Raw genomic sequence first — 17,799 nt, forward strand, 5'->3', positions numbered from 1 at the left:
TAGGGTCTAGGGATTTATTCCAGCTCCTCAATTCCCGAAGACCAATGCCACCTTCATCTTTAGAAAAGCACATAGAAGCCCAAGATACCGCCGAATGGTTGGACTCCTGATATAACATGACCCAGGTATATCTATAAGCAAAAACAACAGAGATAATTCATATAAATGGTATAATACGAGCCATGCAAAGGATTTCCAGCTGCTATCACATTAATAATTGTGGATTTTGTTTGATTTATGTGAACAATAATTGAACCTATTGTCAAGTGCAGAATGGAAATATAGTTTCGCATTGCTTATTTTTTTAAAAGTAAACGATCCTCGTGTTTTTGGTCAGCTATGCCAGTTATCTTCTAGGCTCTAGCTGTTTTAAGGTTCCCTCCTCATGGCTATACTGACATGACATCGTATATTGCCGAGCAAGGGACCAACATAGTAGGTGTCTTGGGAGCTATTAATTATAGGAGTCAAAGAAAATACTCCGGCCTCGTATATTACTAAAATAAGATAGAGCTTGTTCTTTACAACAAGAGGATCGTAACCCTTTGTTGCAAAAATATCCTGACTTTCTGCTATTCGGGATAGAGCTTTTCAGCATTAGAGAATGGATTTTACTTAGAGAAGTTTCTTCCTGTATAGAAAAGATTTTGCATGCAATATTGCTAACTGTTGTCGATTAAGTTCGACTTGAGATACTCAACCATACAACGACAAATGTTATCTAGAGAACTGATGTTGCTTGGCATGTCGTTGGATAGCGAGCCTGTCTTCTTCCCTTTTTAAGCACGTTGGGATGTTTTTCTTGCTGCCTTTTGACTTATAATCTAATAACTTCATCGACTTTGGAGCTTTTACACGTACTATCTCATAACCAGGAATATAAAACTCCATCTTAAAGCACTAATCCAGGAATCTCCAAATACTGATGGACAAAAGAAAAAAACTTTATCAAGCTTTAATTTCTTCATTTACTTTTCCTAGTCAAATATCTCAGGTTCCTTTTCTCTCTCTGTATTCACATTCTAAGAATGCAAACTCTCCTCTTCTACTTCATTGAATTACCACGCTTTAATCTTACACCCAGTCCTCTTGCACTTGGTGGTCTACTATTGTTTTTACATGGTTGATCTAGCGTGACCGAGGTAATCTTCATGTAACATTAAAAATGAACAAACTGACTTTAGCCATGGGTGCAACCAAAGTCGAGAACAGCGAAGATAGATTAGAGCTCAATTCCTGGTTTTGGGCCAAATCGAGCTACTCGAGCTGTTATTTGAGTTTCAGTTGAAGCTCTCAAGTGGCATATTTATCTAGTTCGAGTATCGCAGAAAGTACACACTAACAAAACCTCAACCTGTTAGGGGGACATTCTCTTTGAGCCAAGTCATGTTATCAAAGTGTGACAGACAACTCTGCCCATTTACAGTATTTTTCAAAGACCAAATTATTGTCCTCCAGTTCCTCTTTATTGGTGGATGATCCACTTAGCTTTGTTTCATTGACAGAGACTAACAACAATACAAGCAATCATTGCTGACAAATAAACAATCATCGCTTTCGGAAAGACTGTTAACATACAAGTAAAAAAGTCTAAATCACAAGAATAGAGTGAATTGTATTTAAAAACTCAAATTTACCGGCTTCAGAATTTTGAACTTATAGGTTTTGTCCATACGGGGTATCATGTTTAAAAGAATTTGACCTCGAACTGGATCTGATGTGGTACTCACTGTGATGATGGTGTTAGTTCGTATCCTATGAATTTCGCCTTTTCAACAAATCAGAGAGCTGGGATAGTAGAGAACTGTGACTAAATTAGAAACAGTTTACAAGTGGAAGGAACATGCAAGACAAGATCCAAGAAAGCGTGAGAGAGCTTCTGGACATCGAATATTTATCAGTTTCATCTAGTGGCAGAATGATAACGGGATAAATCATGAAGATAACATGCAGGCATTAAAGAATAAGAATTCTATCACTCAGAAACAGAGAAACGTGGGTTTTTCTTATTATTAAAATACTTATAATATACCATCCTGATGACAATGCTCTTCGGACAACAAGAATCCAGTTGGTACATGTAGTCATACAACAAATGCAGCAAAGATATATAGCACTAAATCAAAAGAACTAAACCAGGGAAGACCTTGAATCAGTACAAACGAAGCACGCTTCTTGTGATCGAGTGCGAGTTAGTAGGCTTGATTATACCTCTTCGCCCACTTCTCATGGGCGTCAAGTAAAACCTTAATGGTCCATTATCAATATGCTTAGGAGAATATCTTGCACTTCTATTCTTTTCCAGTACGAACTTGTCTCTCCTCTTATTCCCACTTCCATTTATTTCAAGATTTGGTTTTCTCAAGCTCCCAAATGATCCGCCAAAGTGATTGGAGTTTCTCCAGCTCACACTACTACTGCTCCTGAACGCCTTTCTGTTGAATCCACCCATGGCCTCCCCATTCCCTCTCTGATGCAACTCCTCCCAAGACTCCGAAAAAGACCTCTCCACGCCGTTTATTCCATCATACCTATCCTCAATGTCAAATTTGTTTCCATTACCAAGCCGGTATATGAATCCCCATATCCTCCAACTCCAACTCCTTGACTTTTTGGACTCCTTTCGTTCCCCAGTTTTTAAACCATCCCTAAACCCATTACTTAGCTCAAAAGTCTCAGAAACATCGTCCTTCAAAGAATTCAAATTTGGATCCCTCAAACTCTCTTTCACCAGTAACTTTGGCCCGTGAACGCAATCTGCAGTGTTGGGCAACACCTTAGTATCAATATCTGCAGCCCCAGCAGCTTCAGCGATCCTCGTTGAGCTAGACCTATCGAGACTCTTCCTTCTCCTCGAAGAAGAATCCGAGTAATACTCCCTGGTCTGTGCCGAACCTCCAGGCACAACTTCACTCTCATCGGTAATATTCGTTGTCATTGTTACGAGTTCTTCCACTGGAATTTGCATATCAGAGCGAGTGACATGTGCGACTGGGGAATCCTCAATTACAGAAATCATTGGTGCAATTCTTGGAAACGTCCTCCCAATCAAATGCCCGTCCCAAGAGGCTCGAGGCTCATCGAATGAATACCTTGGATCGTCGAAGCTGATCCTTCCAACATCAAGTGAAAACCTAGGCTCCATGTCGCAAGACCTCCTCCCAAATCCATAATCGGCCACCTCTGACAGAGTTTCGCGGTACTGCCTTGAGATTGGTTTATCAACGGGTAATCCAGCTACATTTTCGCCATCATTATGCTTTTTAACCTTCTGCTTCCTCCTCCAGTTGTGCCATTTCTTGCTGAAAACAGAGGCAGCTGCCCAAAATCCTCCGCCAGAACTCTTCTTTTCTCGGATATCAAGATCTATGTGGTCCTTCATAGGCTTCAAATTATCAGTGTTAAAAACATCTGTTTCAATCACACCAGCATTATTTACCTCCGGCTCGCTATTATTTCTCAGATTCTCTAAACGAGAATCCAGGACTGGAGTTATTTCATCTCCGCAATCATCATCATCCACCACGGGAGTTTCTATATTTTCAGCGTCTTTAAAGTCGTCCTCATATTCAGTTTCCTCAAAAACGGGCTTATTGACAACACAAGATTCGTAATGTCTAGAATTCTGGCTAGACTCTGGACGGTTTTGAGAGGATGGAGCAGAGGGTTTCTTAGCAGTGGTCTTGTTATCGCCGTCGAGAGCAAAAAGTGACCAAAGAGTGCTCGAGTTTCTCACCCTAACGTCACAAGATTTCCTCTGGGGCTCGCAGAATTGGCTTAAAGCTTCATTCTTGGTCGCTGAAAATGACTTCGAACGTCGGAGCTCAGGCAAAAACGAGGTGGGTCTGGAAGGTTTAGTAGGGACTGGTGGTGGGAGAGAGTTATTGTTAACGATGGGTTTCGAAGATGAAGATGCAAAAAGCGATTTAATGGCTGCCGCGGCGGCAGCCGAGGCGGAGGAGGGGCGGCGAGAAGACGAGGGAGTGTTGGAGGAAGATTTATCTAATGTGGTAAGGCGCTCGCAGAGGCAAGACGGACAAAAGCCCGAGAACTGCTCGTCGGGGTGGCGGTCACAGCTGAAAGAGGACCGCGGAGGCTGTGGCGGCGGAGGCGGAGGCGCTGTTGGATCAACGACGGTGGCGTTAGGATTCATAACCGTTGGAAATGGTCGAAAATACCGCACCACCAGTTCATCTTACAACAATGCAGCAGTAATTTGCATGGCTAATTTCAAGATCATATTTTTTTAAAAATGTTGAAGGAAATCAGAGAGGGGAAGAGCAAGTGCAAATGTTGGTATCCTCTTATATCTATATATTTCTCCGTAATCATCAACGGACACATTAATTATATTTATTTATTTAACATTTATAATATAATTCATTCAAACAATAAAATCTCAAAATGTTATCCCATTAATTAATAATTAATCTGACTATTTCAAAAGAGGCAAAAACTTATGTGAGACGATCTCACGGGTTGTATTTCGTGAGACGGATCTCTTATTTGGGTCATTCATGAAAAAATATTACTTTTTCATGCTAAGAGTATTACTTGTTATTGTGAATATTAGTAGGGTTGACCCGTCTCACAGATAACGATTCGTGAGGCCGTGAGACTTATTCTTCAAAAGGATAATAGACATTAATCAATCTAATTACCTTTTGTTTTGAAATATTTTGATGATTCCTTTATTGATACGTGTAATCAACCAAAATTGATCCAATAACACCCTTTTTCACTGTCCTTAAAGAGATTTATTTTACTAAAAAGAATTCGATTTTGACTCTACATTTATAATTTTTATTTATGTTTATTCTAAATATACAAAGTTTAATGTAACTTTTTTGGGAAAAATAACAAATTGAAAATGGTGTGAGTGACTAGAATATTTGAATTTAAAATAAACTTTGAATTATTTCAAATTTCATGAATCGGGGTTCAATGTTTTTAGATTATATTAAAATTAAATTAATTGAAAGTCAAACCCAAAAATAATTAATTTTATTTCACCATAACTACGAGATATATCACGTGAATAGCCAAAAATGTCCATGGAGAAAAAAAGATAAAACTTATTCTTAAGAAAATGATATAGTGTGAATTCGGCATAAAGTAATATTTTTTTTTTAGAAAAAATAAATAAAGTAGACATAAAGCTTGTATCTGTCCACACCCTTTTACTTTTTATTAAAACAATGAAGAAAGTTGTTCAAGAAATTTTTAATTTTTTTTTAAAAAAAGTGAGAATAAATAAATAATAAAAAGCATTCAATATTTGTCTTTTTACTTCACGGGCTTGTCTTTTCATGTTTTTCTTTTTCTTTTCTTGATACGGTTACTTAGAATTAATTAATGAATGAAGAATCGAGACAAAAATTCTTTCTCATGTGTGGTGGGTCCTTTTTTATGACATTTCACATATTTGAGTATCTCTATCGTAAAACGGTCTTACGAATCTTTATCTGTGAGTAGAGGTGGGAAAAAACACCGAATTTTCGATATACCAAGATTATCGTACCGAAAAAATGCAGAATTTACCGAATTTTCGGTATACCGAAGATTTCGGTACGGTATGATAACAATACCGAATTTTTCAGTATGGTAACAGTATACAATTTGAAAATTTCGGTATATACCGGAATACCGAAAAAATATATAACATTTTTAAAATATATAATATTTTAAAACAATAAAGTTATTAAAAAATTAAAATGTAAGGTTTTTTTCGGTATAAAACGGTATATACCGATACCGTACCGAAATTTCAGTATACCATACAATTTAGGTATAATCGGTATGCTAGTTATATGTACCGAAAATTACGGTATACTGAATTTTCGGTATGGTATCGGTATGAATTTTCTTATACCGTAATCTTCGGTACGGTATACAGTATAAGATTTTCGGTACGGTACGGTACATTATACCACACCTATCTATGAGACGGGTCAATCCTACCGATATTCACAATAAAAAGTAATACTCTTAACATAAAAAGTAATATTTTTTCATGGATGACCCAAATAAGAGATCTGTCTCACAAAATACGACCCGTGAGACCGTCTCATATAAGTTTTTGCTTAGATATTTTCTTATTATTATCTATATATATATATATATATATATATGCATGTTGGAATTCGCAATTTGAGAAGTTTCATATTCCGATTATATTAATTAATTTGATATTTATAAATATAATATTTATTTCTTATTTAGATATCTTAATATATATATATATTCCGTAATTTAGAATATTTATTTCTTATTTAGATATTGTAAATAAATTAATTAATATAATAGAAATATGAAACTTCTCAAATTGCGAATCCCAACTCATGCATGGATGACAAGTCTGACAGCCGATAATTTCCTCAATATTCCACTTTTATATAAATTAACGACAAAAATAATAATAATTCAAAGAATTCAAAGAATTTATTATTTAATGATTCAAGTTTCCCCTCCAAAGTAGAAAAAAACACGAGCAAATCTCATCAAGTTGACAAAGCTCGTATGAATCAATCAAATAAATAATCAGGAAATCAACGGCACGCGTGCGCTATCGATTCCACAAATTTCGCACATCCTCATTATGCCAAATCATGTTGTCTTAATATTAAGGTGCTGTCTAATTATTGTTCATAATTACATAGAAAACCAACATGTTATGATCTAAGTATTTAAATTCATGTAGAGTATAAAAAATCGGTTAATGAGACACCTACAGTAACGATATTCTCCTCGATGCATATACTCGTCGATCAAAATATATAATATTCATGTTTGAAACCTCATTAAAAAAATTATTGCAGTAGTGATAATTAGATTTATCGTGAAGATAATGTCCTCGAATTATGTTGATTTCAAACTAAAAAAACATCACATTTGATGACATGTCACCACTTTTAGTGATCTAGTAGTGTAAAAAAAGTTACTCGCATCAATGATCTTTTTAGTCTAGTGGTAAGAGTGAAATCCCAAGATCTTTTGTTAACACAGTTTGTCATATCCGATGCATGTTCATCATATAGTTAGTAATTTATTAAAAAACATGATAAGTATAAATTATACTGAAATATTTTCCGACAACATGCGGTTTGGTCCATTGTATGTCATACGAGCAAGTGTGGTATGTTCAATGTTATTTGTGTTAACCATGTCACTTGATTTATCATATTAGAATCATCAATTATACACACAATAATGACTTTTAGCTTGTTCAAGAGAAATCGGGATCTCGATTAGATTTTGGAATTAATGGAAATATTAGCTTTTAACATTTCGACATGAAAAATTTAGTAAGTTTTTTTTCCCCCCAAAAAAAAAAAGAAAAATGAATAAAACAATGGTGGAATACGAAATGGTTTGAGCATTGCAGTAACATTTTTTTTATTTTTAAAAAGGAGCCCTCAATTATTTCAAGATAAACTTGGACCCCATAATTGGAAGAACATTGTCTTAGATGAAATCCCACTATAAAAGAAGCCTTCATTTTGGACCCAAAATGCCCAATCCTAGCCTACAAGTAGGGAACCAAAAATAAAACATTTATATTTTATTAAAGGCTAGTTAATTATGATAAAAGTACGTAGGGGAGTATATTTTTTGAATATATAAACGCTAGTTAATCATTCGTTTTCAGGGTTATCATATACACTAAACCATAAAATAGGAAAAAAAAAAAAATGTCAATTCCTTGTATTTTCAAATATTCAGCACATATATCTCCGTCCGTATGTGTTTTTAGGTATACGTGTCTTCAAAATTCAAAAACACGGATAGTTTATAGTCATGAAATTTTTTAATAATCTCGATGTTTCACAGAGATAGTTAACGCAGTTTCTCGATTTTTGAAACATTAAAGAAGTTTTTCAAAATTTTATAATATAAAGCTCAGCCCTACACCAGTGTTTGTATCATTGCATAACATGGTTGAGTGAAGGAATCCCAAGAAAGAAAGCACAGTTTGGCATGTTACTAAAGCTAGACAAAGTTATAGGTGAAAACAACTTGTTCGTTTCTCGGTACACATGATACAATTTCTTGGGGATTGACAAAATATTCCAAAGAGATCCTTAGCAAATGTGCATATGACGAAAAAGTAGGAGATGAGTATTTTGTCGTTCTTCTACGACATTTTTTCCATTGAATCGAAGATTTGTTTAGTAACACGATTAGCGAGTCTGACAACTCATACTTTAACAAAGGTTATCAATTTTATGGCTCTGGTGTAGTAGGGTGGGACGATATCCGTATTTTTTTTATTAGATGTAAGTTGATGAAACATTTACTTTGAAAAAAAATAATGTTAAATTTAAAATTATTTAAAGAACAATGTGTACCCAGAATGCTAGTGGGCTGGATCAACTTTGGACTTGATTTATTTGGACCCAAAACCAAAATTTATTCTTATTGATATTGTAACCCAAAGCGAGGTCAAGCCCGTTGATAAAGCAATCCAAGAGACAGAGAGATCTTTTTTGTGAAACAACACATTATTTTTAAGATATATAAAATCTAAAACGTATTTATTGATTGCATGTGACATAGTTTTATGATATGAATTCAATTAATTTAATCTGATAATTTAATGCTATATTATTTTTATTTTAGCATATTAGATATCACTCTTAAAATGTTTCTGTAGAAATTATTTTGTTCAAAATACAATTTTTCTTTAAATTTTTTATATTTAGACAATCGTTATAAATTAGATATATTTCCAAAAAGGGAAAATTACGTTTTTTGTCATGTAATTTGCACTTTTTTTAATTTTAGTCATGTTATAAGACAATTTACGTTTTTAAGTCCAGTGATTTATAATATTTTCTAATTTCAATTCTTTTTTCCCAAAATTGAGATCTTCCACTGGAAAATGCCTAGCTGGCGATCGGAATGTCGAGTTGTAATTTGAATTGGGGGTTTTGATTTTTGGTGGTTTTTTCAAAATCCAACTAAGTAAATAATATAATAGAAAAATAAAACTTAAATCCACGTCATTTTTTAAGATAAATCCACAAACATATTCAAAAAAATGAAAAATCTTTAAAAAAAACAAGCATATTCTCCAAAAAAAAGCCACAACATAAAAGATTAAACCCAAAACAATTTTCATTTTTTTTCTCTCTAAATCGCGATACATTTCCGAATCCAAAGAAATCGATGCAACTCAAAAATCCTCTTTCTCGAATAAATTACAGTAAAATTCATCTCTCAAATGGAGTGAAACTGTAAAATTTAATTTTTAAATATATATATATATATATACCGACATTTCTGTCTGACAATAATAACCAGCCGGTTTATTTCCGAGCCGCGCCGATCCAATATCCATTCCAACTTATTAAACACCAAAGCCGGTACTCTGCATTTTCTCACTTCGCTTCATCTTTTTTACTTATTGCGAAAACAAAAATCCGCCGTAAAAAATTCCACACATCGTCGCCTCGGTACTTCAATCGACGTTCGCCGCCGACGTTACTCTGACGATCGTGACGTCCGTGAGTGCTTGAATTTATTGTAGTTTTTTTTTCATTTTTAAAGCATTATGTACTTTAACAATTATTAGTTTCTTGTTCGCTGTGTTTCGGAGCTTAAACAACGGTTCCGACATCCTAATCGATGATTTATTGTATATGGGTAATCTAATAACGAATATAAGCATTCTTTTTTAAATTTAGGTGTTTTGACTCGAATCGCAGTTTTAGGGTTTGGAGTAAACGCTGGGATTGATTCTGCATTCGAAGAATTTGGAATTAAACAAGCGTGGAGGGTTGGTTGACAAGATTTCCAATTCAGGGCCTGTCTGGTTGTTTTAATCATACAGAGGTGGCATTCAAAGAGGGATTTGCGAAACATCTTAGATTATATTCTTTTGGGGAAGTTGGGAGATTGATCTAAAATTATTGTCATATTCGAGACTGGGGAGTAGAGTTGGGTACAAGTAGGATAATGTGTATACTTTGCGTTATTCAAAAGTGGTCGCGGAGAGTTGCTACCATGCTGCCATGGCTAGTGATTCCTCTCATTGGGTTATGGGGTTTGTCGCAGCTCTTGCCACCTGCTTTCCGTTTTGAAATCACATCGCCCAGGCTTGCTTGTGTATTCGTGCTGTTAGTGACTTTGTTCTGGTACGAGGTACTGATGCCTCGGTTGTCGGCGTGGCAGGTCCGGAGGAATGCTATGCTTAGGGAGAGGAAGAGGCTCGAGGCTATTCAAATGCATAAATTGAGAAAGACAGCCACACGGAGGTGCAGGAATTGTCTTACTCCATATAGGGATCAAAATCCAGGTGGGGGCAAGTTTATGTGCTCTTACTGCGGCCATATTTCCAAGAGGCCGGTTCTGGATCTTCCCGTGCCTCCGGGTATGGGTAAGTCGGGGATATTGTATGATTTGGTTGGGAAAGGTGGAAAGACACTGAATGGGAAGACTTGGTCAGGTAATGCTTTGCTGTGTGGTCAGGACTGGTTGGAGGATGGAAGTTTGGTTGGCGCACCTTTTACTGGGAAGTCGAGTTATTGGAAGAAGGATGGTTGTGGGTTTCATTTTGAGGATGACCATTGTTTAGCAGAGAAGTCTTATTCTCGCCTTTTTGTTTTCATTTGCAAAGCTTTTGCATCATTTTTCTTCACCATAATGTGGCGCTGGAGAAAGATTTTCAGGGTTAGTTCTGCTGGGGATGATGGTTCAGATGCACAATACACAGGGATGCTGGATACTCGAAGTGAGAATGAAGTGAATGGCCTGGAAAGTAGAGGAGAGAAAGCACGCAGAAAAGCTGATGAGAAAAGGCAAGCTAAAATAGAAAAGGAACTTATGGAAGAGGAGGAAAGAAAACAGAGAGAAGAGATCGCTAGGTTGGTTGAAGAGCAAAGGAGATTGCGTGATTCAAAACTGGAGACTGAGAAAAACTGTGGAAAAGGTTCCCCTCGTGCCAAGAAAATAGATGTTAAAAAAGAAGCTGAAAGGAAGCGTCATGAAAGAAAGAAAGAAAGAGACAGAGGATCTAGTAAAAGCAATTCTGATACCGAGGAGGTGGAAAAAAGATCGGCCAAGGAAAGTGAACGAAACAAGAGCGAATGTGATGGACGGGAACAAAATAGAAGTTTAACTGAAAGTATGAAATCTCACAGCACACAAGCAGGGCATGGTTTTAAAAGTGCTACTGCAAACAATCAATATAGATCGAATACAGGAACAAGATACTTGGATCGCATGAGAGGCAGTTTTTTATCTTCTTCCAGAGCACTCACTGGAGGCAGTTTTTTCGGAAAGAGCACTAATGCATCTTCTCTTTCAAGGGAACAAAAATCTAACATATCTCTAGATCATGCTCACACTTATTTGTATAAGAAAGACACTGCAGAACGTGTGTCTGGAAGAGGAAACGTAAATGGAGATGATAAGATTGCCAACCGCCCGGTAAGTTACTTTTCATCTCATTTCTTATTTATTTTTTCTATTTGGAGGTTCTCTGTAATCTATCCGCCTTTTTTCTTTCTATTTTAAAGGAGTTATTAAGTTTATAAAGGAGAATCTGACTTTGTATAAGACCTTAGGTAGTTGTGACCAATGCCATCACCAAATTTCCATTCCGCTTTTAGGTTTATTAGAATATGTCTCTGTTGCGGTTGCCTAAACCCAAAATTTGAGTGGCTTTTCGAAGAACTCGATTTATGATTTTTATATTGATTAGGTAAATTATGGCCAATATACTGCTATATTTAATTCTCTCTCTCTTGTTCTATTAGGATGTTATCATATTTTCTTGCTGATGTACACTGCAGGTGTTCATTGATTCTCAACCATGTACAGCCCCTAAAAAGTCATGGCAACAATTATTTACCAGTTCATCCAATGTTTCTGTGCCTTCTAATTCTAATATCTTAAGCGAACCAAGTGGGAAATGTTTAGCAGATGTTCAGAGCCCGCCTTTTTCTGCCCAAACTACTGAACCTCTATCGTTTGACAAACCTGTCAATTTTGGAGTACCATCACCAGTTGCTTTACATCCATGCACTTTTGGATCAATGAGACGTAGCACAGATCTTCCATTACCTTCTCCTGGCTTGTTTTCTAAGATAGGCGACGCTCCACATCCTTTTTTGCCAGAGGAGTCAGAGATTTTTGAAGACCCTTGTTATGTTCCTGATCCCATATCCTTGCTAGGGCCTGTTTCTGAATCCCTTGAGAACTTTCAGTTGGACCTTGGCATTGTGACAGATCTAGGATCGGATAAACCATGTGCTCTAAAGACAATAGCTCCACCATCTGAAACTACGAAGCCATCACCCATTGAGTCCCCTTTGTCACGATCACGGGTTTCTGAGGAAAGGCGTGCCGGCTCACTAGTTTCCCCTGGAGTTCCAAAGTCTAATGATTACTCAAACAATGTGAATGATAGCGGAACATGGCAGATGTGGAAAAGCTCTCCTCTTGTGCAAGATGGTCTAGGTTTGCTTGGTGGGCATGTCAACTGGTTTACGAATTCGGAAATGAATGATCCAAAGAAGGAAGATATCAATTCTGCGCCTCATAAAACAATGGCTTCACTATTTAAGAATTATGAGCAAGTCATTCCTGGAACTCATTCTTCTCCTGATGTTCTATTTGGCAACTATCAGATTGGTGGAAAATTTAATGATCATTTACCTGCTAGCGCAGATGGTCCATGGTTACCAAATCCTTCATATGGACTGGATCCAAGTGGGAAGAATCATGTTTTGGTGAGATCTAAGGAAGAGGCTACTCAGAATGCTCCAATCTATGGAGATCACGATGGCTCTGCCACTAGATTTGAGTTGTCTACATCTGATTCATTGGCAAAGTAAGAACAGTAAAAATAGATTTTATTTTTAAACTTGTATGTCTTAGGTGTTACGGTGGAATGAAACTTTTTATTGTCCGAGCATTTATATAGAAAGCTGATTTGCTTTAGTTATGTTTTGCTGTATGGTCATCTTCACCATCACGATTACGACATGATGTTATATTTTTGTTTCTAAATATTGCTCATGCTGTTTAAAGTCATGTCCATGCAAATACTGAAAATGAGATGCATCGCAAAGTTTTCTTTCAGGGTTATCGTCCACACCTTAGGTTTAGAGATGTCTGTTAAAATAGATTTCTGGTGTAGCTAATTTACTGCCATAACATAATTGAGTTAATTTTTTGCAAAACTCACTGTATCGTTGTGTATGTGTTTGTGTACGTATCTACACATATATCATGTAACTGTTTGTGATAGAGACTACTTAAAATTCCACGGCGTTAGTTTTGGTTCATTGTTAGTATTATTTTCTTACTGAAATATAATAATTATTAATCTTGAGATGACTTGTATGGAATGGAAATATTCCACAATTTCTTTTATTTTCGGAAAAATTGAGTTGAGTTGTTTCAAATAAAAAAATTTGATTGGTTTAGTAGAAGTAATAATTTTGAGTTTATTCTTATATTTTTGTCCTTGTCTATTATCGTATGTTTGTATACATAGATTTATGCGTGTTTTCTTAAAATTGTGAATCCTTCAACTCTGTTTTGGTTCTTGGATCTCTCGACTATTGTAAAACTAAAGTTTATGGTCTTTCTGAAACTTATGAAATGATGAGGATTGGCCTGAGTAATTTATTTCTCCAGCTGTCCAGACTATTTTCTTCCTTTGTCAAATCTATTTCTAGAATCAAGATCCTTGAGTGAAAAATTGAATAGCTCATCCATAGCCACGAGTATGCTGTGTTTCAATAATTTGATTGATGAACTGGAACTGCCTGACCCACCCCTACTGAATGCTAAATACACTTGGTCTAAGTTCAGGGATACACCGATATGTTGCAGATTAGATAGATTTTGTTCATAGGGGGTTGGAAGGATATTTTCCCAGTCTTTAGACAGACAATACTATCAAGAATTACCTCTGATCACTTTCCTGTTGTGCTGGATACTTCAAGATTAAATGGGGACCATCTCCTTTCAGATTCGAGAATGCATGGCTGAACCACAAAAACTTCAAATCTTCACTAGCTTCTTGGTGGAGCATTTCGGAGGGTCAGGGATGAGAAGGGTATAAATTCACGAGGAAACTGAAAAGAATTGAAAGTGATGTGAATAAATGGAATAAAGAGGTTTTTGGGAACGTGAATGTGAGACCTGCTGAATTTAAAAACAAAATCAGTAAGTTGGACGAGCAAGAGAGGGGAGTAATTGGACAACGGATTTAGTAAAGGAAGAAAGGAAGCGAGGGGTGATTTGGAAGAGTTGTTTAGAAGGAATCATATTGAAAGTCAAAAAGCAAAAGTGAAGTGGCAGAAGGGATGGGGATAAAAATTCAAAATTTTTCCATACGCTACTGAATCAGCTGAGGAGTAGATCATTGATAAATATGTCGGTATTGGAGGATGGGTCGGTGTTTTCTGATGAGAGACAGATTGAAGATTTTATTTTATATTTCTTCAGTAACTTTTACAGAAAACATGAAGGAGATGAGAGGTAGAACATGGAGGGAGTGGATTGGAGTCCATTGAGGATGGGGTGGGAGAGGATTTGGAGAGATCATTTTCAGAGGTGGAGATAAAAAAAAGTAGTGTTTGAGAGTAATGGATCGAAGGCTCTAAGGCCAGATGGTTTTGCATTGGCATTTTATCAAGAATGTCGGGATTCAGTCGAGGGAGAATTGATGATAGTGTTCCACGAATTTTTTGAGGAAGGTGTTGTTAATGGTATCACCAATGAAACATACTTATGTCTAATCCCAAAGAAACGAGATGCATTTAAGGTTAAGGATTTTAGGCCGTTTAGTTTGATAATGAGTCTCTATAAGATCCTTGCACAAGTTTTACCAAGAAGATTGCAGAAAGTGTTGGGTTCAACCATAGGTGAGAACCGGTGTGCTTTCATCGAAATGAGACAAATTCTAGATTGTTGGCTTATAACCAATGAAGTGCCGGAGGAGATGAGATAGAAAAAGAAGAAATGGCGGGTGTTTTAGGTAGATTTGGAAAAGGCCTATGATAATGTGGACGGGAGATTTCTGGATTTTGTTCTTCAACGGAAAGGTTTCGGAGTGAGATGGAGAAAGTGGTTTAAGGGCATATCGTTTGTTTCTTTCTCAATCTATATAAACGGTAGACCGATGGGCAAGTTCAAGGGGGTGAGAGGTTTGATGCAATCCACTTTCCCCGTTCCTGATCAATCTAGTAATAGATGCGTTGGGAATATTGGTGGATAAGGCGAAGGCAAGGAAGGAGGTCTGGGGATTGGAAGTTGGTAGAGAGAAAGTGGAGATATCTCATATTTAATTTGCGGATGATACTATATTCTTGTTAAAACTGAGAGTCATTTGCGCAATCTGTTGCATATTTTGAACTCATTCTATCAAATGTCGGGATTAAAGGTTAATTTGGGAAAAAAATGCATTGTTGGGAACTAACTGCACATATGTCGATTTGGAAGAATTGGCTACAGAGATTGGATGTTGGAGGGTGGCCTATTCGTCTTGAGGGTGGCCTATTCGTCATCCCTCAAATCCCTTCTGAAGTGTTTGAGTTGAGTTATTTTTTAGGGGTCTTAGATATTGTTTGGTTGGAGGTGGGTATTGCGGATATAAGGATTTGGGAAGGGGTTTCCTCATTGTCTTTCTCCGCTAAATCTTTCTACGAAACTTTTTTCTCAATCATCAACTTTCCTCTCTTCTCTTGTTTTCAATCTATTTGGAAAGTACCGATTCCACACAAGATTCAAGTATTCTCGTGGGCGTTGGCTCTGGGAAAATTGCCGACTTGTGATATGTTGCAAAAAAAATTGTCTCAGTGTTCACTTTGTCCGAATTGGTGCATACTTAGCTGGGAGGAGACTCAAGAGCATTTGCTATTACACTGTTCTTATATGTGTGGTATCTAATCTAAAGCTATGAACGAGTTGATTCTTGTGTGGGTTACTTCGAGATCAGCGCATGATATGCTTGTCTTAATTAATGGTGGTAATCTTGGTAAGAGGAGTAGTACTTTTTGGAGTGTGGTAGTCCACTGCATATTCTGGTCGATTTTGCTGGAGCGAAACAGAAAGATTTTCGACAACGTAGCAGAGTCGATCGTGTTGAGATAACATCAGATTTAGAGCTGAACTGTGGACTAGAAAAATTTCAGTTTTCAAATATTTAGCGATTTCAGAGTTGGTTAGGGATTGGGGTTTAATTCAATGATGTGATCAGATTGTTTTTTATTTTCTACGAACTTGCGGATACCTCATCCTTTTTATATTATATATAATATGGTTTCTTATAAAATAAATACATATGTGTTACCCTTAGTAGTTTATGGTGCACTAGAAGCCTGGGAGCAAGTTGTTAGGCTTTAAGAAATTTTAACGGGAAGGTGAACACTCTTGGGTTGTGGGAAGACTGAAGAGTTATGGATGACTGTGTGAAACATCTATTTAAATTTGCTATCACCCAACTGCTAGTTATTTTTATTGACATTTTACTGTAACGCGTTACTTGTACTTTTTGTACGATGGTGCAGAAGAGTTATGAAAATAGCCTCTTTATTTTCTAAGCTGGATACAAGTATTTTAATAGCCGTTAGAGTTATGTGGCTGAAATGAGTAGCGTTTGTTGCGACATTGCACGCATAAAATGAGGTTTTGTATTCCTTATGTAGGATGAGAATCATTGAATAGTTTTGTTGGGCAGAGGTGTCGCTTAAACCAAAATCCTTATGGGTAAAGACGTAAAGTCTATGTAACAATCATTTAGATACAATGGAGTCTATCTGATGCATCATTATTAGCTTTTATTAAGCTTGACCATGATGCTATAGCAATGACTTCTTCCATTAGACTTCTTGATGGCAGATTTTCTTTTTTCTCCTTTGTTGAGCGTAGGGCTATTTACATCTGTATTTGACCATTCTGGCATTTCGAAGTTGTCACCATGCTTGAATTACTTTCTTTTGCATCCTCTTATGGTCGTCTTGCCCATACTTATGTAGTTCTGTTTCTTTGATTATGGGGGTTTAACTAAAGAGAGAGGGTCATCTAAATATGGAGACAGTAGGATTTGAAATGGCTTGCTTATGTTGGTGACGAATGTGTTGCAAGGGGTGGTTAAAGCCTGTAAACTTGATGGGTGATGACTGTGTTGCAAGGGGTGGTTAGTGGCATGGGGTAAGGGTGGGTTGAAGCTAATCTCAGACAAGTTTACCTATTCTTGATGCTACCTTTTGGTTTGTTTTTGGGGTGCTTATCTTCTTGTGTTGTTTCCTTTGCAGAAAAGACTGGAGTTTGCAGGGTTCGAGAGATGGTGCTGGCAGCCTTCCATTGAATAGACCTCCCAACATTGGAGGTCTATATTCCACGCCAGATGAACAATCTCTTTGGTCTTATGAGTGAAATTAAAAAAAAAGGAAAAAGAAAACAGAAAGAAAAGAGAAGGAAATTGACATTAACCTCTTCGGAACAAAAGTTTAGAAAACTGAACTTGTTACTGTATCTTCCTTCTCTTTTATTTATATATACAAAGGAGATTTAATTAGTTAACCGCAGTTTACTTGCATTTTGCGTATGAATGGCATGATGTCAAATATGTTTCGATTTAATTTGTTCAAATATGTGATTCAACTATACTTAAAGAGCATGAGATGAAATACAATGATTTGTGTGTGTGTGTGTAGTAATCGATATGCATGTATAGATTGAAGAATAAAGTTATTTATATTTTTATTATCAAACGATTTAATCGAGTACTAAGCGCTGTAGGATATGTTCTTTAAAAGCTTCCTGATTTTCTAACATCTT

General features: G+C 36.4%; 2 protein-coding genes across 4 annotated transcripts; one reads left to right on the top strand and one right to left on the bottom strand.

Annotated features, from left to right (window-relative positions):
* Positions 1–7: 7 nt before the first annotated feature.
* Positions 8–4,309, bottom strand: LOC142548600 (protein OCTOPUS-like). Of its 2 annotated transcripts, none has more exons than XM_075657005.1 (2): positions 2,147–4,309; positions 8–106 (listed from the first exon to the last, which is right to left on the bottom strand). In XM_075657005.1, exon 1 carries the CDS (start codon positions 4,151–4,153, stop codon positions 2,153–2,155), a length of 2,001 nt encoding a protein of 666 aa, XP_075513120.1. In that variant the 5' UTR covers positions 4,154–4,309; the 3' UTR covers positions 8–106; positions 2,147–2,152. The 2 variants fall into 2 exon arrangements, with proteins under 2 accessions (XP_075513120.1, XP_075513121.1); XM_075657006.1 differs by having other exon boundaries at positions 10–131.
* Positions 4,310–9,351: 5,042 nt separating this feature from the next.
* Positions 9,352–17,539, top strand: LOC142548603 (uncharacterized). 2 transcript variants are annotated; one of them, XM_075657008.1, is made up of 4 exons: positions 9,352–9,506; positions 9,687–11,430; positions 11,796–12,835; positions 17,274–17,539. In XM_075657008.1, the coding sequence occupies exons 2-4, from the start codon at positions 9,958–9,960 to the stop codon at positions 17,392–17,394; spliced, it is 2,634 nt and encodes an 877-aa protein (XP_075513123.1). In that variant the 5' UTR covers positions 9,352–9,506; positions 9,687–9,957; the 3' UTR covers positions 17,395–17,539. The 2 variants fall into 2 exon arrangements, with proteins under 2 accessions (XP_075513123.1, XP_075513124.1); XM_075657009.1 differs by having other exon boundaries at positions 9,363–9,506; positions 9,708–11,430.
* Positions 17,540–17,799: the final 260 nt, after the last annotated feature.

Source organism: Primulina tabacum, chromosome 6 (genome assembly GCF_025594145.1).
Source record: "Primulina tabacum isolate GXHZ01 chromosome 6, ASM2559414v2, whole genome shotgun sequence".
NCBI lineage: Eukaryota > Viridiplantae > Streptophyta > Magnoliopsida > Lamiales > Gesneriaceae > Primulina > Primulina tabacum.